General features: G+C 44.9%; 1 protein-coding gene across 2 annotated transcripts in view; it reads right to left on the bottom strand.

Moving 5' to 3' along the window:
- Window positions 1–23,978, bottom strand: part of ASS1 (argininosuccinate synthase 1) — an 86,121-nt gene extending 62,143 nt beyond the window's left edge. The window contains exons 1-5 of one of the 2 annotated variants that reach the window (XM_069069358.1): window positions 23,824–23,962; window positions 20,275–20,323; window positions 12,113–12,222; window positions 5,699–5,767; window positions 4,896–5,084 (exon numbers count right to left, since the gene is read on the bottom strand). In XM_069069358.1, the coding sequence (XP_068925459.1) occupies window positions 4,896–5,084; window positions 5,699–5,767; window positions 12,113–12,217 (363 nt within the window). In that variant the 5' untranslated portion in view covers window positions 12,218–12,222; window positions 20,275–20,323; window positions 23,824–23,962. Of the gene's footprint in view, window positions 1–4,895; window positions 5,085–5,698; window positions 5,768–12,112; window positions 12,223–20,274; window positions 20,324–23,823 lie in introns of both variants that reach the window. The other variant, XM_069069357.1, reaches the window with a different exon arrangement.
- Window positions 23,979–24,214: the final 236 nt, after the last annotated feature.

Raw genomic sequence — 24,214 nt, forward strand, 5'->3', positions numbered from 1 at the left:
ATCAGCTACTCCTAGTGAGGAAACTCCCTCGTTCCAATGAAGGTCAGCACCATCTCTGCAATTTATGGGGAAGGGCAGGAAATAAATATTTCTATAGATGCCCACTTTGTGCATTTGATACTCAAAATAACTCTGGGTTATTATATATATTATATATATATATATATATAGTGCTATTATAAACCTATTTTACAGTTGAGGAAATTGAGGCAGAGATTAAGTGACTTGCCCAGGGTCTCATAGCTAGTAAGTGTCTAAGGCTAGAACTGAACTCATGAGTTCTTGATTCCAGGCCCAGCATTCCAACTACTGCATCATCATCTAGATGCTTCTGTAAGACCTGTAGTCTTTCAATAGTTTGCCCAGGGCCTCATAGTCAGTACATGTCAGAGGTAGGAATTAAGCTGAGATCTTCCTGACTTTAGGAGCAGCTCTCTACCCACTAGGCTACACACTATCTCATGATAACAGCTTACATGTGTTCAGTACTTTATGGGGTACTTTAAGTTTACAAAGCAGCTTTCACTTATTATCTCATTTGATCCTCATTATAATATGATAGGTCTCATTATCTCCATTTGGCAGATAAGGAAACTGAGGCTCAGAGAGCTGTGTGACCGTGGCAAGTCACATTTAACTTCTCTGGGCCTCAATTTTTCTTTCTCCCTAAACAACCACAAAATGAAAGGAATGGACTAGATCAGTAATGGGGAACCTGAAGCCTTGAGGCTTTAACTGGTCACAAGGGCCGTACTTGAGAACCTAGAGGGCCTCCTGACCAGCAGTAATGAGGATCCACTGGAATGATATATGAGATAGGCCAAAAAACACTTTGAATGCTTCACTGTGCCTAATGCTAAGGATTATTCTTGAGCAAACATAAAACTGAGAGTTCAGGACAATGCTACTAACTTTTAGGAGACCTTACTTCCTGACCCTTACTGGTCTGGAAGCCTTGGGTTACAGGTCTCTGTGCCTGCTGTCACACAGAGGTGGATTTTGCCAGGGGATCTCCCTCCCTTATCCCAAGAGATGGGGTCCTAAAAACTCCAAGACTCTTCCTTCCTCTTCAGCCTAATCTGCCACGAAATCTTACAAAATCTCAGAATGTTCGCACTGGAAGGAATGGTCACCATCCCTTTATTTGCATTCCAGGCTCTCTTAGCAGTCTGGAGAAGATGATGGACTTCAGCCCTTCTCAGAATAATGTGTGAGGTCTACACTCATAATCAAAGGAAATACCCGATTTCAGCTGGAAGTTAGTGGAAAAATAAAGGATTTTCCCTAATCCACATTCACAAACCCTGTGAAATCTATGCAAGGTCCCCAAGGGGACCCCAGGTTAAGAGCCCCAATCTAGTCCAATTGTTTTATGAATGAGGAAACTGAGGCTCAGAGAGGATTTAATCAGTCACCTAGCAGTTCAGTGTTTTGGCTTAAACATAAATCCAGGTGTCTTGACTTTAAGGTCAGTGCCCTCTGGCCACACCACGCTGTCTCATCTTTGGTCCTTACTTCTTAGCTGGAGGGCCTTCTACCTGTTTCTTGTTTTGTTTCTCTTCATCTTTGTCCCTCCTGGGAGACAAGACTCTGCTGATCCTCCTGGGACACATCTGCCATAGGGTGGATTATCTCCTGCTAAGGTTTTCCACCTCCAGTTGGCAGGGAGGAAAGGAACATTCCCCATACTGCACTGCCACCAAGAGACTTGTCATATAAGATCCTAGAGTTAGAGGCCACCTAGTCCAATATCCTCCCTTTTCAGATAAGAAAACTGAGGCCCAGAAAGGGTAAGTTGCTTTCAAGGTCTCATAAGAAACATCAGAGACTGGGTTTGAACCTTAGTCAGGGTTCTTTCCACTGTATCAGGCTGCCTTGAAAACACACCAAAATGATGTCTTTCTGAGTTTTAAAGGATACTAGAGAAGCAGCATCATGGTAAAGTAGTAAAAAAAAAAAAGACCCCGGATTTGGAGTCAGAAGATCTGGATTCAAATCCTACCCGTCACTCACTACCTGTGTGACCCTGGGCAAATGATTTTGTGTTTCTGAGTCTCAGTTTTCCCATGCATAAAATGAGAAGGCTCAATGAACCCTAGGCAAATACATCTTCCAGCTTTTAGTTATGACCCTATTATCGCTGAATCCAAGGAACTACAGCTCAGTGACACATAGTTTTGTCTCTGGCTGCCTATCTTAAGGTGTCCTCCCTTAAAGAATTCAGTTCTCTTGGACCACACAATCCCAAGGGCCAAGATGCTTAGGACTTTAAACACAAGTCTCTGGTTCCCTCTAGTGTCCAAAGAGAGGACATGCAGCTATTATTATTCCATTGGAAGACATGGTTAGTATACATGCAAGACTCAACCTAAAATTTTATGTTTTAAACCAAACAAAATCTCTCTACCACCAGGTCTCACCCTGGATGGAATTTGTTACTATGGAAATCTGCCTGAAGGACTAGTTTCCTAAACAGAAAATACTGAGGAATCATCTCTATGCAAAGGACTGGTTCACACACACACACGTAGATTATAAAATCTTATGTTGGTGCTAAACAATAGGAACAATGATGCATTATTAATGGAGTTATTGTGTGGTCCAACTGGAAATACCCAGACCCTTTGACAGAAATTCCTTTGCTAGTCATCTACCCCAAAGAGTCAGGGACAAAAAGAAAGATCCCATATATACCAAAATATTCATAGCAGCACTTTTGAGGTAGCAAAATACTAAAAACAGTAATTCTTCTATTAAAGAGGGAGTGGCTGATCAAATTGTGGTAAGTGAATGTAATGGGATACTACTGTGCTCGGTGCATGACAAATTAGTATGAGCATTTACTCAATCCTTGTTGATTGAATAATTATAGCACAGTAAAACATAGTGAATGTGAAGAACTCAGATAAGCATGGAAAAATTGACATTAACTGATATAGAGTGAAGTAAGCAGAACAAGGAAAATAATATATAATAACTATAATGATGTAAACCCCTGAAATTGAAAGTTATATGATCGTAATGTCCACATTTGTCCTCAAAGAAGAGAATTCTTCTTTGTAGAAATGAGGGGCTGTGGCTATGGAAAATTCTATACACTGTCAGATTCAGTTGATGTCCTGGTAAGTTTTGATAGATTACTTTTTTGTTTTTGGGGGGTGGGGGGTTTAGGCAATTGCTCAGGGTCACACAACTAGTAAGTGTCAAGTATCTGGTCAGAGGCTGGATTTGAACTCAGGTCCTCCTGACTTCAGGGCCAGTGCTCTATCCACTGTGCTGCCCCGATGGATTACTTTTTTACGTTTTTCCCTCCCTCTTTAATTCATTGCCTCAAAGGACTCCTCTCTGGGTATGGGAGGCAGAGGCTTATATTTAGAAATGAATGAAGATGATATAAAAGCAAAAGATAATAAAAAATAAGTCTTAAGTTGAAAATTATCTTCTCCAACATTTCTGAAAGATGTAATAAAATATATGTCTGTTTAAACACCTCCAGAGCTCACTGCCTCTGGAAACATCTGCAGTTGTTAAAAAAAAAATGTCTTATGTTAAGCCAAGATTCTCCTGCCCCTGGTCCTGGGTCTGCCCCCTGGGGACGAGCCAACCCAGCTTAATCTCTCTTTCACGTGACAGCCTTTCAGGTGCCTGATGCCAACGTCTCTAGGCTAACCACTCTCAGCTCCCTCAGACATTCCTCCCATGACATGGTTTCTGAGGTCAGATGGATAATCTTGAGATCATGCTCTAATGTGGCATTCTGATACACAGAATGATACATTCTGATACACATTCTGATAAACATTGCAACAAGGTATCTGTTCTGTGTACAATGACATGGGTGCTCATTTGACGGCCCACTCAGACTCCTCAGAGGCCTAACCACCCCTTTTCAAAGCAATTTGTTTTCCCACAAATTCCCACAACTTTCACAATCAATTCTCCTCAGCTGTAACATGTTCATACAGTGACCCAGAGTCTACATCCCACCACCATCCAGGCCACCAATAGCAGAGCAAACCAGGAAGGATTAGAAAAGGAGGAAACAGACATTTTGTAGAATTACGGACTCAGAGAATGGTAGAGCTGAAAGACCAAGCCATGTCTCACCCAGACAATATTCTCTCTCCCACTCCCAACTGTCAGGATAGGAGTCTGCCCAGAGCAGGTGTATGTAGTCATAGATTGTTAAACTGAAGGCACCTTAGAAATCAGCCAGTGCAACCCCTCTCTCTTTAATATTATGGGGAAGCTGAGGCCCAGAGAGGGGGAAGGAACTGGCCTGAGGTCACATGGTTCTTCAGTGATAGAACTGGGATTAAAAACTAGATGTTTTGACTCAATTTGGCTTCTTCTAAAACAGTGGTATAAGATTCAAATAGGAATTGATTGCTGTGGGCCACATACTGACTTAGAATACCACAAACTAGCATTATCTATGCTGTAATGAATGTATTTTTAAAAATCTTGTTAAAGATTTCTCAATTACATTTTAATCTGGTTCCATTGCCCTTGGGGTTTTGTGGGTCATTGTGATGCCCATTCCCCAACACAGACATACTCAGGGAGTTCTAAGTCTGCCTAACTTCATTTCTCTGCCGCAGAGAAAGAGTTTGGGCATATTTGTCATAATGGATCATATTGGCATGCTATCTTTAAGACCTCACTCAGCCTGTCTGGGTCGCAGATTTCTCACCTGTAAATTAGGGAATTGGATGAGACAGCTCCCCAGGTCCCTTCCTTCTCATTAGGTAAGATCTTACCATAGAATTCCTGGTCTCCTCATTTAGGGCTGTGATTGTCAGGCACCTTTCCTTAGAGACAGTCATCTGCATCTTTGCCATCTACAAAGCTCCCCACACCCTTATCCCCTTCAAACAGCACGGCCACTTCTTTACCTTGCCTGTAGCTCCATGGGACACGTATTTAGCCCCTTCCCGGCGGGCAATTTCCACCTGTTTGCGAGCAATGCAAGGTCTGGCAAGGGAGGTGCCCAGGAGGTAACGATCTTCATAGAGGGCGCTGGACTGAACAGCGGGCCAGATGAACTCCTCCACAAATTCCTTACTGACATCCTCGATGAAAACCTATGGGGCAAAAGGAACAAAATCCCATTAAAGGAAATCTGGACCTGGTCTGAAAGTCTTGCCTTAAAGAAGATAGGCATAGAGACACAAGCCAGAACAAAGGTCTAGAGGCAGGGGAGAACAAGCTCTGCCCAAAAGGCTAGGGAAATTCCCACAGTACCTGGAGGCTTTGATCCCAGGAACTAGTACCATCCCATGAGATGTCACAGGGGCAGAAGAATAAGATTTTTCTTCTCCAAAGGGACCCATATTGTTTAGCTCTCACCCCAACTTCCCCCTATTTGGGACAACCCCTTTCTCTCTGTTGCCTATATTCCTAAGCAGGTTGGGAGAAGGGGGCAAAGAAGAAAAAAGGTCCCAAACTAGCAGGAAGGTTGAGTCTCGCTCTTTCCTAGCTAGTGGCATAAACTTAACTCTGGGCCTCCAAGTCAAAATTTCAGAAAGTACTGCCAAGAGAAGCTGCCCATGGCTGTACCCAGCATGGGCTTGGGTTTAGATAACAACCAGCAACCAAAGTCTGTGACTTGTCTGCTGCCTCCTATGCCCTGTCCCTCCTCGTGCCCACCCTCTACCCCCACCCCTTGCCCAGTTTCCACTTCCTACTCTATCACTACCTTTTTGGCTCCAAGTTTCAATGCCTTCTTCCTGGCCTCTTCAAAGTCCTCCTTCTGTCCAATGTTGGCCTGCAAAACAGAAGAGCAAAGAGAACTCATGAATTTCCAAAATGGGAAAGAAGGAATTTCACTTCAGAAAGAGCTACTTTGCCTAATCTTCCTAGCAAAGAAGGAAGAATCCCCTATGCTAATAAGGTGCTCTTAACTTTCTAAGCCCTTAAATATCCATTTCCTCATTTTTGGTTCTTAAAATATCTGTAAGAACAGAGCAGATATTACTATTCTAATGTGCCAGTTGAGGAAATTGTATTTACCCAGATCTCTACCAAGAGGCAGTATTCCATAATGGGTAGGGTCCTAGACTTGGCATCAGGAAGACCTGAATTTGGATCACTTACTGGCCTCAAACACATACTAGTATGACCTAGGCAAGTCACTTAACTGATCTGGATTTCAGTTTCCTCATCTGTCAAATGAGAGGGTCAGACTTGCTGACCTCTAAGACCCTTTCAGCTCTGGGTCTACAATTCTAGATAAATATGTATGTGATCATTTGGGGTGGGAGGGGAGAGACAGAGACAGAGAGAAACAGAGACAGACAGACAGAGAGAGAGAGAGATATGGAGAGAGAGAGAGATGGAGAGACAGGGGCAGAGAGAAGTAATTACTAAAGGGATCATGAAAGGTTTCCTGTAGGGGATGACACATAAGCTGGATCTTGAAGGAAGCCAGGGACCCTAGCGTGGAGCTGGAGAAAGGATGGGGTTGCCTCCAGAAGAACTGAACCTTCCTCTTCACCAGAAGAAGTCTTCAAGCAGTGGCTGAATGACTTGTCCAGGATGTTATAATAGGGATTCTCTCTGTGGAGGGGTTAGACTAGATAGCTGTTGAATTCTGGGATCCTGAGGGAATTCCAGGCATGGGATACAGCCTTGCAAAATGGCATGAATGAAGGAGAAGAGGGCCAGGTTTGGAGAAAAGATGAGAAGGTCAGTTTGAATGAAAAGTGGAGCAAAGGAGAAAGGAGAGTCTGGGGGCTAGGAATCCAATGAGGAAAAGTTATTGCTGCCATTCCAGGTGATGCCACATGGGTAGAGGGAAGTGGACAGATGTGAGTGACATGGTGGGGACAGAATCTACAAACTTAGCACTAGTTTGCATGGAGAGGGTGGGGAGAGTGAAACATTTAGAAAATCTCCAAAGTTGCAAACCTGGATGAGTGGAAATTGAGTGGTGCCTTTAACAGAAAGAGAGAAAATAATAAGTTATGTGAGTCAGGTGGGGGAGGGAGGGGGAAGAAGAGGAGTTCTGTTTCATACTTGTTAAATTTGGGATGACTACAGGACATCCAGTTAAGGATGTGGGACGGGGGCTCAGGAGAAAGACTACAGCTGGGTCTAGAGGTCTGCAAGCCATTTGCTTAGAGCTGAGAGCTGATGAGATTCCTGAGAGGAAACAGAAAAAAGAAGATGGCCCAGGACAGAGCCTTGGAGGATACCCACTCTCTGCCCCCATCACATTTTTACCTTCTATGGCACTTACTGTGTGCATAATCCTTTCTAGAAAAAAAAAAACTATTAGTAACTAGCATTTTGCTTTAAGACTTGTCAAATATCTCATTTGATCCTCATAATATCGCTGTGGGGTAGGTGTTACCATTATTTGCATTTTTCAGATTATGAAACTGAGGCAGCCTGGTTAAATGGAAAGTTTTTGAAGGCAAGAACTGTCATTTTTCATCATTGTATCCCTAGCACTAAAACAAAGCCTTGCATGCAGTAGACACTTGGTAAATACTTGATAAAATAAGCAGAATTGAATTCTGCACAAAGTAGTTATTGAAATATCTGTTGAAAGGATGAATGTAAACTTTTTTTTTAAAGCAATTGGGGTTAAGTAACTTGCCCAAGTTTACACGGCCAGTTATTTTGTGTGGGTGTTAATTACCTGAGGCTGGAACCAATCCTGGGTCCTCCCAACTCTGGGGCCAGCACTCTTACTTCACCACCTGGCCGCCCCGAATGTAAACTTCTAAACTCCTTACTTCATCCATTGTATTTGTATGGCCAGTGTAGGGTGCCTGGTACACAGTTGGACCTTAAATGCTTTTTGATTGATTTTTAATCTTATTGCTCCCCTCCCCCACCAAGGAGCTAGCTTTAGCAGACTGTACATGTGCTTAATAAATGCTCCATTCACAAATGATTGTGAGTTCCTTAAGGGAAGAGATGATGTCTTATTTATCTCTATATTTTTGCTCTGCATATGGAAGGTGATTAAGAAATTTCACTGAATAGGAAACAGACTATGTTTAAACTCTATTGGGGTCTTCTCAGGATCAAAAATATAAAGAATGTTTTTTAATTTATGTTGTAACTTCTTCTAATAGACTGTAAGCTTTCATAGGGCAGGGCTTTTGTTAATCTTTAGGTCTCTACATTTAGCACATGGTATGTACTTAAATATATGCTGAATTGAACTGAATTCAATTCCACTGGACAGCCCACAGAGACGAAGCAACTTACCCATGCCACCCGTTGTCAAAGGTGATACTAAAATTCAGGTCTGATTCCTGGTATTATATAGCTGATAGATGTCTAGGGATAGAGCTATAATTAAGTCAGGGCTACTAAGACTTTTATCCCAGGGAACTGCATTTAGGGGTTTCCCAATTTAAAGGGCATTGAAAGAAGTTATGTGTCCTGCAGAAACAGTTTAACACCTAAAGAGGAAGAATAATTAACTAAAATAGGAAACTATCATATGGGAGCAGGGGTTGAGCTGTACCTCTCTCCCCCCAATGTAGAAGCTTCCCCAGCAACAAGATCCAATGTCCAAGAGAGGAAGGTTAGAGAAAATAAACTCATACCATCAGGTTGTATGAGTAGAAATCTATACAAAACAAGGAAGAAGGAATGGGGAGAATAGGTAACACTTGGCTTTCACTGTCATCTGAAATGGGTCAAAGGGAAGAAAAAATACATATACACACACAAAGCTGGCCTGAGAGACATATTTCGCTCAACAGAGCAACAGGAGAGAAAGGGGAGAAAGGCAAATGCAGAATAAGAGAGAGCATAAATTAAGGAAGGGAGTAGTCCTAAATAAATTCTAACTAAGGATATACAAAAATATTTATAGCAGACCTTTTTAGAGTAGCAAAGAATTGAAAGTGGAGGGGGTTCACATCAATTAAGGAATGGTTGAACAAGTTATGTTATGTATAAATATGATGTAATATTATCAAGCTGTAAGAAATGGTGAAGGGGGGGAATGGTTTCAGAGAAACCTGGGTAGATTTGTAAGAACTGATGCAGAGTGAAGTGAGCAGAACCAGGAGAACAATTTATAAAATTACAACAATATTGTAGATACAAACGATTTGGAAAGATTTAGGAAATCTGATAAGTATAATGACCAACTACAATTCAAGAGGACTTACAATGAAACACACACACTACCTACCTCCAAGAGGTGAAAAATCCAGAGAGCAAAATTATATATATATTTGGACAAAGTCAAAATTGGATTTTTTTATTTGCTTGACTATACTTTCTTGTAACAGGGTACTTTTTTTCCCCATCTTGGTGAGTGTGTGTGTATGTGTGTGTGTGTGTGTGTGTGTGTGTGCACGAGCGCGTGTGTGTGTGTGTGTGTGCACGAGCGCATGTGTGTGTGTGTGTGTGTGTAAGGTAGGAAGAGAAAGTTGATTTTGTGTCCCCCAGTTTCTTGCCTCCCACTCTGAGGTGATATTCATACACCTTCCCCCTAAAATAAGGGTACCTTTGTGCTGTTTGGTCTGAGTGATATGTGGCACTTGCCTCAATCACAGGGATTCCTACTTAAGGGCTCTGCCCAATGACCGTGATATTCTTATCAATGGGGAAACAAGCAAGGACATTTCTACACTGTTACACTTCAGCAACTAAGACTAATTTGGAGAAGACCTGTATGAATTAGAGGCTTTGTAAAGGACTGCTATTAGTGCTAAGTCACTACAATCACTCCAAGTTAATAAAATATAGGATCTTTAGGAACCTACTTTAATGATTAGCTAGGCCCTGCTTGTACTTAACATGTAGATTATCTCTAAACCACCATTTGCCCTCTACTCTACTAAGTAAAAATTCCCAGATAATTGTATTTGCTTACTTCATTTGCTGAGCTAAACTATCTTCCAAGGACAATGCAATGATAGACTCATCAGGAAGCCTTGGCGTGCTGACCCCTACCTTCCCCATTCCAACCAAGGAATCCACCTTCCCTAGATCTTGACCTCTTGCTGCCTGGATTCTTGGCTCAATCTTACTGACTGGATCTTCAGCCTGGTCTCTTGAATGTATGCACCCCAACCTTCTAGCCTGGGTTTCTGCTCCCTGTACATCTACAACTCACAGTACCTGCATGCCCCTCCCTGCTTTTAATCAACTTGACCTCTAACCTATCTTATGGGTGGAACTTGCCAGCTCCTGCTCCTATTAGGCTGAAACCACAGCTCTGGCCATAGAATCCTAGAGAGTGAAGGTCTGGAAGGGACCTCACAGCAATGACTCTCAGAACTGACATGACACTAGGAAGGCACCTTGGGAAGCCTTTATCCCAGCCTTTCTCATGTTACAAATGAGGCGACTAAGAACCAGAGATACTACCGTAGTGATCCACTCATGATCACGTGGGGAATTAAGTAGCAGAGCAAGAATTTCAATCCACGTTCTCTAATTCCAAATTCAATGGTTCTTTTTTCCCCCCACTTCTAAGCCACTATTTAGCTCAAACCCAATGACCAATGAGGTCTAACACAAATATTAGCTCAATTCCTGTCTGAACCATAAGAAATTCTAAATATGTGGCATCTCAATTAAAGGATTTTATTGTGGTAGTTTTTGTTCAGTCATTTTAGTCATGTTGGACTCTCTGTGACCCCATTTTGGGTTTTCCTTAGCAAAACTTCTGGAGTGGTTTGCAATTTCCTTCTCCAGATTATTTTTACAAACTCAGGTAAACAGGGTTAAGTGACTTACCCAGTCACACAGCTAGTAAGTGTCTGAGGCTGAATTTGAACTCATGAAGATGTCTTCCTGATTCCAAACCCTCCATCCACTAGGCCACCTAGCTGCCCCTTTTACTGTGATTAGAATCCTTCTTTATCACATTGTAACAATACAATGTTCTTGTGGATAAGTTAAAAGCTGAACAACAACCATTCTCCACTGTAGCCTTTGGCTAGTTGTAAGACAAATGGAGAGTCATGTCATTTCTGGATCAGTAGATATTAAGACACACTGGCAGAGAGGTGCTCTAAGGATGCAGCATAGGACTAGGTATGGTATGGTCCAGGGTGGGCAGTCCTTCCTGAGCCTTGGCTTTTCATCTACAAAATAGGGTTTTGGACTAGATGGTTTCGTGGGCCCCTTCCAGCTGTGACATTCTCTGCCCTAAGACACTGCTTCCAGCTGTGACATTCTCTGTCCTAAGATCCCCCTTCCAGCTGTGACACTTTGTCCCAGGGTCCCCCCACTTCCAGCTCTGACATTCTCTGCTCTAAGGTTCCCCTCTTCCAGCTCTGACATTCTCTGTCTCAGGGTCCCCCCCACTTCCAGCTGTGATACTTTGTCCCAGGGTCCCCCCCTTCCAGCTCTGACATTCTCTGTCCCAGGGTCCCCCCTTCCAGCTGTGACACTTTGTCCCAGGGTCCCCCCCTTCCAGCTCTGACATTCTCTGTCCCAGGGTCCCCCACCTTCCAGCTGTGACATTCTCCGCCCTAAGACCCCCCCTTCCAACTCTGACATTCTCTGTCCCAGGGTCCCCCTACTTCTAACTCTGAAATTCTCTGTCCTAAGACACCCCTTCCAATTGTGACATTCTCTGCCCTAAGACTCCCCTTCCAGCTCTGACATTCTGTCCCTAGGCCCCCCTTCCAGCTCTGACATTCTCTGTCTTAAGATCCTTCTAAGCTCTGACATTCCATATGCCAAGGCCTTTCCAGCTCTGACATTCTATGTTTTATATTCTAAACTTCCGCAAAACTTTGATATTCTAGGAGGCAGGATTCTTTGAGACATAACAGCCCTAGGCCATGCTTGATATTCTCTCTGAATCTCTAGCTACTGACAGCTGGAAAAGGAGACATTTTAAAGATGAAAGTGAGGAAATGAAAAAATAAAGTGATTTGCCTAGGGGCATTAGGCTAAAGGCAGAGTCTGAGCTCCTTATCAGTCTTCTCCCTCACCCCTCTACCCCTCTATATTGCCCCCCCATGCCCCCACCCCCACCCCATCCAAGCAGGATTTGCCCTAGCCAAGAAGACACGATAAAACTTTGATATAGACACAAAGAGATACAGACAAACTCATGCTGACAGGGAGACAGGTTAGCAAGGAGCCATGTCACAGGCAAATGGACAGAGAGGCTCACCAGGTAGGCAATAACATCATAGCCTTGCTCCTTCAGCCACACCAGAATACAGGATGTGTCCAGGCCTCCACTGTAGGCAAGAACCACGGAGCCTTTGCTTGACATCTTATCTAGAGAAATCCAGGGAGAGTTAGTGACACTATGGAGAAGGCAGCAAGACAGGCCTCCTTTGTCTGTGAATCCCCACCTCGGGGCCCAGTACAGTGCCTGGCACACGGCCATGAGCACATAATAAATGTTTGCTGATTGATAGCCCAACTCTCCCTATAAGGCTGACAATCACTTAGCCTCCTCAGACCAGTGTGGCCCTCCCAAGGCCCAGCAAAACATGCCTATGACCTAAAGGCAGGTTCCCAGAGAAGCAGGGTCCCAGAGAATCTTCCCACCCAGGCCTTCCCACCTGCTGCTTAAACCAACAAATGAGCTGCCCTTACCCCAGCTCCCCCTTCCCACCCAGGCCTTCCCACCTGCTGCTTAAACCAACAAATGAGCTGCCCTTACCCCAGCTCCCCCTTCCCACCCCCATCCCTCCTCCTGTCCTGGGAGGCTATGATTGGCTCTCCTCCTCAAGTTCCCCAGGGGGGTTTATCTCACAGGCTGAGGCTCTGGGGGAGGAGAAGGTCATTGTCCAGGCAGAGGACAGAACAGTCAAATGTAATCAGTACCAGTTGAACAGTTTTTACCTCTGTAGAAGCAGGTGATGGGGGAGGGGGGGCTTGTGAAGGGGGAAAAGAAGGGAATGAAGAATTAGCATAGTATCTGGCACATAGCAATTACTTAAATGATCTACTATCTATCTGTGGCATCTATCTACCTCTGCTTACCTACCTATCTATCTACTGGGGCAGTCAAGTGATGCAATGGACAGAGTGCCAGGCCTGGAGTCAGGAAGACCTGAGTTCAAATCCAGCTTCAGACACTTCCTAGCTATGTGATCCTGGGCAAATCAATTAGCTCTGTTTGACTCAGTTTCCTCATTTGTAAAATGAGTTAGAGAAGGAAATGGCAAACCATTCCAGTACCTCTGACAAGAAAACCCCAAATAGGGTCATAAAGAGTCTGAAATGACTCAACAACAAAAATCTGTCTATCTATCTATCTACCTACCTACCTATATCTATTATATATTTGCATATATATATACCTATACCTATATCTATTCATCTGTATCTATCATCTATCTATCTATCTATCTATCTATCTATCTATCTATCTATCTATCTATCTGTCTATCTCTGTTACAGTCAAGAAGCTCTCTAAGGCAGGCTTTGAGGAGGGAGCCAATTGTAGGTCAGTCAGTCAGTCAGTCATGTAACAGAGAAGTTTGTAACTCAAGGTTTCTAACCAAGCAAAAGCTTGAGATGAGAGTAAATGGAGAGAGTCTTGGAGTGGGAATCAGGAGACCTTGCCTCTCTGAACCTCAGTATCCACATCTGTAAAATGGGAATGATAATCTCTACCCTGATCATTTCACAGGGCTTGAGGATCAGAAGAGACAGTTTATGTGAAAGCACTTGATAAAAGCACCGTGTTTGCTTATGATATGCATGTGTTGGATGTTCAGCTGTGAAAATAATGGTTTGGAGGTCAAAGTAACTGAGGTGGGATTCAGACTGGATCACCTGGCAAGCATGACTGACAGTTTTCGTAAGTGTGCTTACAAACAGGGAACTTGGACTTCAGATTAATAATCAATCAGCCCATCAACAAACATCGATTAGGCATCTACAAACAACCTTTAATAGCTTTTGTCTTCAGGTCACTGATACATAAGCTCATAAACATAATACAAACTATGCCCTATGTGGTAAATTAGATAAATGCTAAGAAAGTATATATAACAGTCTATAAGGCCCATCACTGATCATCTCATCCCTTCTCTTTGAAGATGGTGTGACTGAAAGTACAGAGATGGAGGAGATAGAGGGGAGAGCTGGCCATGACCAACATGTGGTCAACAGCTCAGCTCCCACTTTGATGTACAGAGGGATAATACCAGCTGGCAGAGTAAGCTAACCATGAAGTCTAGTGGCCAATGTGACTCAGTCCCAGCCCTCATCCAAAGTCCCAACCACAGGCAGGGGCAGGAGGGGAGGAAGGGGCACAGTGGGGCATCGGTATTTGCAAGCAACTAAAGCTGGGAGACTGGGCTGATCAGGAGGATGCTGGGAGGAATCTCAGAGGCTGAGTCAGCCCTCTCATTTTACAGATAAGGAAACTGAAACCCAGAGGTTAAGTGCTGACCAAGGTCACACAGGTATTAAGGCAGAGAGGAGGGATTTGGACCCAAGTCCTTGGAGCCCAAAGCTGATATCCTTTCCACTATAGCAGACAGAAAAGTGGGTGAGGTCTGAAAAAGCATTACAAATTGCAAGGGTTGGGTCCAACTGAGGTATTTTTTAGACTCTGAGTTATTTTCTAGCTCTAAAAGCCTGTGAAGAGTATCTTCTTGCGGGTGGAAAATACAGTGAAATTACACATGCACAGGATTTGGAAGGGGAGGAGCTGTGTTCAAATCTCAGCTTTGCTCACTGTTTGTGAAGTTTTCACTTCTTTTGGCCTCAGGAAACATATCTCTAAGTGAATAATCTCCAAGGTCCTTCCCAGCTCTAAATCTTACCAGGGCTTAGAGGCTCAGGAATTTCTCTCCTTATGGTTGAATGAACCCAGCATTGCAGACAGAGAAGCAGGTCAGGTGACTGCAAGGGTGAGTGTGGATAGGGGCATCTGACCTCCTCCTAGGATCTGTCTCGCCCTAATCCAATTTGAGCAATGCATGACTGGGCAGCAAATCAAGGACTGGTGGAGTCAGAAGGGGCCCTACTCCCTCTAGGACAGGGTCTCATGCATACATGGCCTCTGTTTATATAACCCATTAATATTTGCTTGCACTTTCCTTACCACCACCCCATGAACTAGGTAGTACCAGTGTTAATGTCCCCATTTTACAGATGAAGAAACTGAGGCTCAAAAAAGGGAAATAACTTGTCAGGTGTCACATAGCTCCTAAGTGTTGGAGACAGGATTTGAACCTGGTTTTCTGACTTTGAGTCCAACACTTTCCATTATGGGTCTGTCATGCCCAGCATTGAAAGACAGGCAATGGAGACACAATGGCTGGATGTAAGGGACTTGGTGCAAGGGCTGGTAAGACCATTGAATATGACTATTTGGGCCATGGGAAGATACTGAGTATAACCAGAGGAAGGATGAGGGAAGGAGATTTGTAATCTCAAAGCCTGGGTGGCCCATGGCAGATCACCTTGCTTGCACATAAGGGTTTTACAGTTATCAACACATTTCCACAAGTGGGACAGGGATTATCATGTCCATTATACAGATGAAGAAACTCAGGTTTAGAAAAACTAAGAGATCTGAGCAAGGTCACATTAAGTGAGTTTTTTGGTGGAACCAGGTCTGGAACCAAGGTTTTGGCTCTTAGGGTTCTCTTCACCACCACACCATGAAGCCTAGACTCACTGGATATTTCTGTTGGTTGGGTCTCATGCCTGGGACTCTCCTTCCTCCTCTCCAACTTCCGACTTCCTTGGCTTTCTTCAAGTCTCACATAAAATCCCACCCTCTGCAAGAAGCCCTTCCTGGGGCAGCTAGGTGGCACAGTGAATAGAGCACTGGCCCTGGAATCAGGAGGACCTGAGTTCAAATCCAGCCTCAGACACTTAACACAAATCTAGCTGTGTGACCTTGGGCAAGTCACTTAAGCCCAATTGCCCTGCCTTCCCCCCTCCAAAAAAGAGGAAAAAAAAAAGCCCTTCCCAGTTCTTGACCTTGGTTCCTTCCCTCTGAGTTGATCCCCAAACTATCCCATATGTAGCTTGTTTGTCCATGGTTGCTTGCCTGCTGTCTCCTGCATTCAACTGAGCTCCTTGAGAGCAGGGACTGGGGCTTTTTGCCTTTCTTTGTGTCTCCTGCTTAGCAAAGTGTCTGACACAAAATAAGTGTTAAATTAAGGCTTATTGACCAACTTACAAAGAATTCAGTCAATAAAACCATTAGGATTTCCAGAATGATCAACTTTCTTTCACAGAATTGTCTTTAACCCCTTTGGGAGAGCTGTTCAGCACAATGGAAAGGATGGTAGAGTCAGAGGAACCAAGTTTTGATCCCTAGCTCTGCCTCTGACTGACCTTAGGCAAGTCTTTGGACCTCAGGTTCCTCATCTGAAAAATGAGAAGGTTGGATTGGATAACTTCTTTTTTTTTGGTGGAAGAGGAAAGGCAGGGCAATTGGGGCTAAGTGACTTGCCCAAGGTCACATAGCTACTGTCAAGTGTCTGAGACTAGATTTGAACTCAGGTCCTCCTAATTCCAGGGCCAGTGCTCTATTCACTGTGCCACCTAGTTGCCCTGATTAGATAATTCTAAAGTCCCTTTCAGCTCAAAATCTGATTCTCTTTCATTTATCTTTGTTCTTATATGTGTATATTTGTGTATACATGTGCATTTGTAGGTACAGGTATATTTACAGCTGATGGGTACCCAGATGGGTACATGTCTGTATGTATCTGATGGCTGTTTTTGTTGTTTTCAGTCTTGTCCAACTCTCCATGACCCCATTTGGGGTTTTCTTGGCAAAGATATTAGAGTAGTTTTACCATTTCCTTCTCTACCTCATTACAAATGAGGAAACTGATGAGACAAACAACGTTAAGTGACTTGTCCAGGGTCACACTTAAGATGTAAGACACTAGTAAGTATCTGAGGCCAGATTTGAACTCAGTCTTTCTGACTCCAGGTCAGGAGGCCCTCTATCCACTGTATTACTTGGCTGCCCAAGGTCAGCCTTATATAGGCTGATATATAGAGATATGTAAAATGTATTTTTTCCCCACAGTTTCCAGGTCAAGCACTTGAAGAGCTAAGTCAAATAGTCTGACTTTACAGATGAGGAAACTCAGGTTTAGCAAAGGAAAGTGAGTTGCCTAAGAACATAGCGATAGCAGATTGGTATTTGAGCCCAGCTCCTCTGACTTCCGACCCTGAGCACTCTCTCTCCCCTGCAGATCCATGATGAGTATGCTGAAGGAGGGGCAGAGCTAACAGGCTTAGAAAGCCTGTGGAGTAGGGATCTGAGGAAGTGATGCAAACACCTTGTGGATTGCATCATAGCAGGCCTGACAGTATCCCAGGGCTGACAGTTCAGCGGAGGAGGCCGGGCTCAGGCCTTCTGCATTTCCAACGCAGGTTTCAACCTGCTGGGCTCCACCAACCTATGCTCTCTCCTCTCTACCCATCCCTAGCAGCTGCTGAACCATCCTTCTTTGGAGGGCGGGAGACAGAAGAGGATCAGATTGCCTGCTAAGGAGATCGAGGGGATGAAAGCAGGAGAAAAGACACACTCTCTAGGTGTCATAGGCCAAAAGTCCAGACACAGCTGCAGAGGAAGCAATTCCTAACATTCCCAACAAAATCCTAACGGTAAACATTCAGCAGGCATTTACTAAGCACCAATTATGTGGATACTAAGACAAAAATGAAATAACAATTAGCTAGCACTTAAAGATCTGCAAAGTAGGGGTGGTTAGGTGGTGCAGTGAATAGAGCACCAGCCCTGGATTCAGGTGGACCTGAGTTCAAATCCTAACCTCAGACACTTAACACTTCTAGCTATGTGACCTTGGGCAAGTCACTTAACCTCAACTGCCCTGCCTTCCCCCCTTGGAAAAAAAAAGCAAAAATAATAAAATAAAATAAAGATCTGCAAAGCACTTTTCATATGTGAATACATTAGATCCCCACAGCAACCCCGTAAAGTAGGTACTATTACTATCTCCATTTTACAGATGAGGAAACTGAGGCCCAGAGAGGTTAAGTGACTTGCCCAGAGTCACACAGCTAAGGAGTGTCTAAGGGGGGATTTGAAGTCAGGTCTTCCTTCACTCTATCCCACTGTGCCACCTAGCTGCCTGCCTTCAAGGAGCTTCCATTCTAAATATAAGCATACTATGAATACATACATAAATAATATAAATATATGATAGATCCTGCATATAATAGATATAATACTATATTACTATATATTAGATAATGCCATATAGTACTATATATAAAAAGGGACATATATAAGGTAGAAATACACACACAAATATATGATGGGGCCTCCCTTTGGCTTCTGTCCTTTCCCCCACTAGCTCTGACCTAAGCAATCTTCCATATTCTCTGTATCCAAAGGTGAGGGCAACATCTAAAGAATTGGGGATCAACAAGTTGAGGGGCTGGTCAACATGTAAGACTTTACTCTGGTGGGGAAAGGGGCGACATAGGCTTTGGTCTCTGAAAGGTCTTATCTGAGCCATGACCTCTTGGCAGAGCCATAACTAGAGATTTTTGTGCCTGAGACAAGCAGATGAAATAAATCCTAGTGGATATGAGGCCAGCCTGGAGAAAGAAGAGCCCCAGTAGCTCCCAGTTTTAGTTATTCTTACTGACTAAGTGCTTCTTTGTTGTTTCTAAACTGCTGTAGCACTGCATGTGCTATCAGCGCTGTCTACATTTAGTGCCCTGGGCCAAAGCCCAAATCATCCCCAGCCTAGCTGTGGTTCTGCCTCAACCATCTTGGTAGAAGGTGCTCTAACCTTAACAACGCTGGTTCAGCTTAGATCTGAGTGCCTACAGAAGGCTAGGATCTGCCAGGCTAAGGGCATCATGCCAATGAACTGGAATCATGCCACCAACCCCTGGCAAAGGGTCTAGGTACCTGGCTGTTACTCAGCCTCAATGCAGGTAGAGAGCTATTTTGGGGTAGTAGCTGACAGACTGTCAACAGAAACCAGGCCAATGAGCTTCTGACCACCCAACCATTCAGACAAGCTACTCTGGACAGAGGGCAAAGCACACAGACCCAGAGGAGCAGGGAAAGTTAGTGATGCCTGCAGCAAATCCTTGAGCATTACCTAACCCTAACCTTTACATGGATTTACAAAGCACTTGGCATATATTATCTTATCTAATCTTAGTACAACCTTGTGAGATAGTTGCTATCTCACAGATCAGTGAGTCTAGTGCCAGGCACACAGTAGGGCACAGTTACTAAGTGTCTGAGGTAAGATCTGAATGATTTGAACTCAGATCTGTCACTTTCATTCCATTTACTGGGTAAACAGCCTGAAGGCCAGTGGATCTGGGCTTCTTGCAACCACAGAAGGATTAACTAGATTGTGTTCCCCCCCCCCCAGGCTCTTGGACATACATCCCATTGCCCAAAGTGTCTGTGAATGCCACAGTGCCTCCAAGTTGTAGACTGTGGGTTTCCATTGCATTTTCAGGAAGAGTTATAGGTGAGGGTGAGGGAAAGCAGCTTACCTTGTGGCAACAGGAAGCATGCCAGTGTGTTCCAGTTGCCTTCTAGGGAGACACTGCCACAGGTAAGTGGCAACATCCCAGCACCTAGGCTGGGCCACCCTGCCAGCTGAAGTACTTAAGTCAGCCCTAGAGTGAGCTGACATGCTATCTAAGCTTTAGCCAGGACAGGGTAGTTGGAGAATCACAGGGTCATAATATTACAGCCGGAAGGAACCTCAAACCTCTCCGAGTCCATGCCCCACCGTATTCTACAGATGAAGATACCCAGGCCTAGATGTTAAAGGACTTGCCCAAGGTCATATGGGTACTAAGTGACAGAGGCAAATTTTGAACCCAGGTCCTCTATGATCACTGTACCATGCTGCCCCAGAGGGACAAACTTAGAGAAGTCCAATTTAGAAAGTATAGCAGTGAAGAAACAACAGGTCCCAATTAGTAAGAACAACTAAGTTAAAATAGAAAACTACCAGAGAATGGGTACAGGGGTGGGGAACCTGAGGCCTGGAGGCCACATGTGGCCCTCTAGGTCCTCAAGTGCAGCCTTTTGTGAAATTCAAATTTCACAGAACAGATTCCCTTAATAAAATGATTTGTTCTATAAAAACTGGACTCAGTCAAAACAAGCCAGGCTTGAGGACCTACAGGGCCACACATGGCCTCCAGGCTGCAGGTTCCTCACCCCTGTACCACTGTTCTATTTTACAGAACAAATCCTTTTAATCAGGGGATCTGTTCTGTGAAATTGGGATTAGGTCAAAGAGCCACACTTGAGGACCTAGAGGACCACCCATGGCCTCAAGCCTGCAGGTTTCCCACCCCTGGACTAGGTGAACTACTTACCTGTTCTGTCCTGGTCCTTCCTGCTCAGCTACGGGCAAGCTTCCTGATGCTAGAGGCAACAAAAATTCCTCATCTGTGTTAAGTGCCCGGGGTACAAACTTTTTTTTGGTTAGTTTAGAATTCTAGAATCCTGAGTTTGAGGCATGCCACCAACCAGCTACATGGCCTTGAGCAGATTACTTTTGCCCAGGTCTCAATTTCCTCATTTGTAAAATGGAACTATGAATCCTCTCTCTAATGTCTACCTACCAGGTTGTTGCAAGAACTGAAAGAGGTGGTGTATACTGCAAAGGAGATGCAGAGTTCTGGCATCAGCACTTCCTAATTTTACTTAGGCTATCCCAATCTCTCTAGGTTAGCTTGTTTCCCATCCTCCCCTCAGCAGTGTCCCCTTTTTCTCCTTCCAGCCAGAGCAGGGAAGGCTTAAATTACCCTAGCCACTCACCATAGGCTTCCCCTTCTTGGCCTTGATCTTTTTTTTTTTTTTCTGAAGGGGGGTAGGCAAGGCAACTGGGGTTAAGTGACTTGCCCAAGGTCGCACAGCTAGTAAGTGTTAAGTGTCTGAGACTGCATTTGAAATTAGGTCCTCCTGACTCCAGGGCTGGGGCTCTATTCACTGTGCCACTGAGCTGCCCTTCTTGGCCTTGATCTTGTGATTAGGAGATGGATATGGCTATGGAATAAGGTAGGAGAAGTCCCTGGGTTGGTGTGAGGTTTGGGCAGGGGAATCAGTGTCATGTGCCATTTTTAAAAATTTAACTTAAAATTAAAAAAAAAAATTTAAAAATTTAACTTAAAACATTTTTAATTAGCAATTAAAAATTTTTCTAGTTGAATTTTTTTAAATGAACAAATCACAATTCACTGATGGGTGAAAAGGGTTGTTTTCAGGGAAGAGAGTCTTCTGGGCTATCCAGCTGAGGACCTATTCCTTAAGTGATTACATGCTCTTGATCTCCTTTCATTCCAGAGTCAGGGTGGTAGAAACTTTGGAGACCCAAAGTGGGCCCCACCCATGACAGATGAAAAAAAAAAAGCCACTTCCTTGTCAATCTCTGTAAGAGCCCAGGGAAGAACATTTCCAGGCCCTTCTCTGAACCAGAGGCAGAACCACCCCTAGTCCTGCTTCACCATGGACCTGTGTCCCAGAGGAGGAAACAATAAAAAGCTAGTGTTTACATAGAACTTGAAATTCTAGAAATTGTTTTTCACAACAACCTTGTGAGGTAAGTGCTATTATTATCTCCATTTTGTAGATGAGTAAACTGAGGCTAACAGAGCTTAAGTGACTTGCCTGTGATCCTCAGTTAATAAATGTCAGGTACTGGGTTTGAATCTAAGTCAGCTAGGAGGCATGGTGGGAAGAGGAGTGGACCTGATGTCAGAAGGATCTGAATTCAAATATCCCCTCAGACATCACAAGTCATCTGGGCTCTCCCAGCCTCAGTTTTCTCATCTGTAAAATGGGAGGATAATAGTTTCACCTACCTCACAGAGTTGTTTCTGAGGATCAAATGACATAACATATGCTTTGCAAGTCTTAAAGAGCAACATACATTATTATTAGCACCAGATCAGGCACTTTCTCCAGGGTGACATGCTGCCTCTAAATAGGAAGGTGAACCTCTGGCCAATGGGTCATACTCTTCATGCACTCATGAAACTCCCTCATCCTCCTTGTTTATCTCATGTACCCTTTTTACAGATGGATAACTGAAGGGGCAGAGAACAGCTGTAGAACGAAGGCCCTGCCCAGCCCACTTCCCTCAGACCCACAGGCACCCCAGAGCTTCCTCTGGCACACAGCTGGGCCTGGAGATGGGAGAGGGGTTTCCTCTCTTTCACAATGTCCTCAACCTCCATCTCCAAAATTTGCCCTGAGGGGCCAAAGACAACAGAAAGTGAGACAGGGGAAAACCCACATGAGGTGGGGACCTTTCCTTCTTTCTTGGGTGACTCCCATATCCTTCTCTAGTTTCCTTGTGTCAACTCCTTTGGGAAGCAGTAAAAGAGAGAGGGAAAAGTCCCTCAGTTTTTCCAAGCAGGAAGCAGAGCAGCTAGGGAGTGGAGAAGGGTACACTACTTATCCAGTTTCAAGGAAGTTCAGTCCCCCAGGGGTGAAGAACCAGTGGCCTAGAGGCCGCAGGTTCCCCACCCCTTTGGGCCTAGCCCAGACCTAGGTCAAGCAGGGCTGCTCTGTACAGACTCAGAGGCCTGACCCAGACCCCCCAGGGCCCAGCAGGAAGAAGGCTGGGTGGCTCCCTGGCAGGTTTAGCAGGAAAAGGAGGAGGGGGAGAAATGGAGTTCAGGGAAAGATCTGTTTCCAGCATTGGCAGGGCTCAGGGTCCAGGGCTCTACCAGTCCAGGCTCACTCTTCCTTTAAGGACTCTAGTCACCTGCTCCCTTTCAGACCACCCTGAGAGCGACTGTGGGCGGGGACTAAATTCATTGTGGTCCCTAGACCCCTAGTTCTCCACTCCTCGTTGTAATCCAGGACTAAGCGGGCCAGGGACAGCATTTTTAAGGGGCTCTCAGGGATTTTACCTCCTTTTGCCTTGGCCTGCAGGACTAAGGGCTTCACAGCTCTGCCTCCCCTATGCCCATCAGGTTGGCTTCCTTTATCTAACACCGAGCTCTCACTGTCCTCATAAGTGCAGGTCCTAGTTTCTCTTCGATTATCCCTAACTCTTCTTTCTTCTCCTTGCTCCCTTCTCTACCTCATCTCTGTCTCCTAGCTTACTATTTTCTTGACCTTGGGAAAGCCCCTCAACCTAAATGAGCCTCAGTTTCCTTATCTGTAAGACGGGAATAGTACGTAATAACTTACAGGACTATGGAGAGGAGAGAAATATGCAAACTCTAGCCATGTGGATTAGAATTATCATTCTGATCTCAACTTCTCTGCCTCGCATACATTTTTCTTTCTTTTAAAAAGAATGTAACCTGTGATTGCCGGGGCATAGTGTATGCCGGAGGCATACATCACATCTGGTGAGTATCTCTCTCTACTAGGTGAGTCCGCACCTAAAATGCTTCAAGAGTCGCCTAGGGGCGCTCAGGTTTAAGTGATTTGCCCAGCGAGAAGCAGCCAAATTGGGTTAAAAGGCCAGCACTGTCTAGTCCCTACGCCACGCAGCCAGGCACCAGGTACATACATAGCACCACCTGCAGAATGATGTTCGATGAATTTCAATTTTGTTTATCTTTTCTCCCTCTCTGAACCGATCTCCCTATCGCCCCCCCCCCCTCCCCTCCTCGCCTTCCCCTCTTAGGTTGTTTCTTTTTCTCTACGTCTGGCCCTAGAGTGTCCCCCTCCCTGCAGGGTAGCTGGGCCCCGGGGCACAGGAGGCATGGGCAAGAGCTGGGGAGCTGTTCCTTCCAGCTCCAGCAGGTGTCTGCCTAAGGGACCTAGGGCCAGTCTTGTGACCGCAGCGAGGCGGTCCGGAGCGCAGGGAGCGGACTGAGCCGGACTCATTTTCCCAAGTACGTGAGTTGGGGGAGTTGGTGCATCAGCACAAAACCCTGTACGGCGCTGGGTGCCCTCCTTACCTGTGCTTGGTGAGGCTGGAGGAGTCCGACCTGCAGCTGAGACAGGGAGGCTAAAATCGTTCCCTGAGCTCATCTCTGGTGCTATAAGAGCATCAGACTCCCCGCCCCTTCCAACTCCCCTCCACCTCCCCTCCACCCACGGAAAAGTGACTGGAGGAGTGGACAGAAGGGCGGTGTCCGACGTAGAAGTGGCGCACACCTCAGGCCCCGCCCCTACCCATTCATTCACTGCTTTCTCCTCCAAGGCTCTCCCTGGATGCTTGGCATGCCAATACGCAGCACCCTCGGGCCACCACGCCCTCCTCGCCTCCAGGGACCAGTTCCTGCTCTGCTCCCAGCTTCCCTTTCGTCCGCTGGGCAAGCTGGGAAGGTTGAATCTAACTGTAATTAG

Source organism: Petaurus breviceps, unplaced genomic scaffold (assembly GCF_028583685.1).
Source record: "Petaurus breviceps papuanus isolate PSGF00001 unplaced genomic scaffold, PetGlider_PUasm1.0 90779, whole genome shotgun sequence".
Taxonomy (NCBI): Eukaryota; Metazoa; Chordata; class Mammalia; order Diprotodontia; family Petauridae; genus Petaurus; species Petaurus breviceps.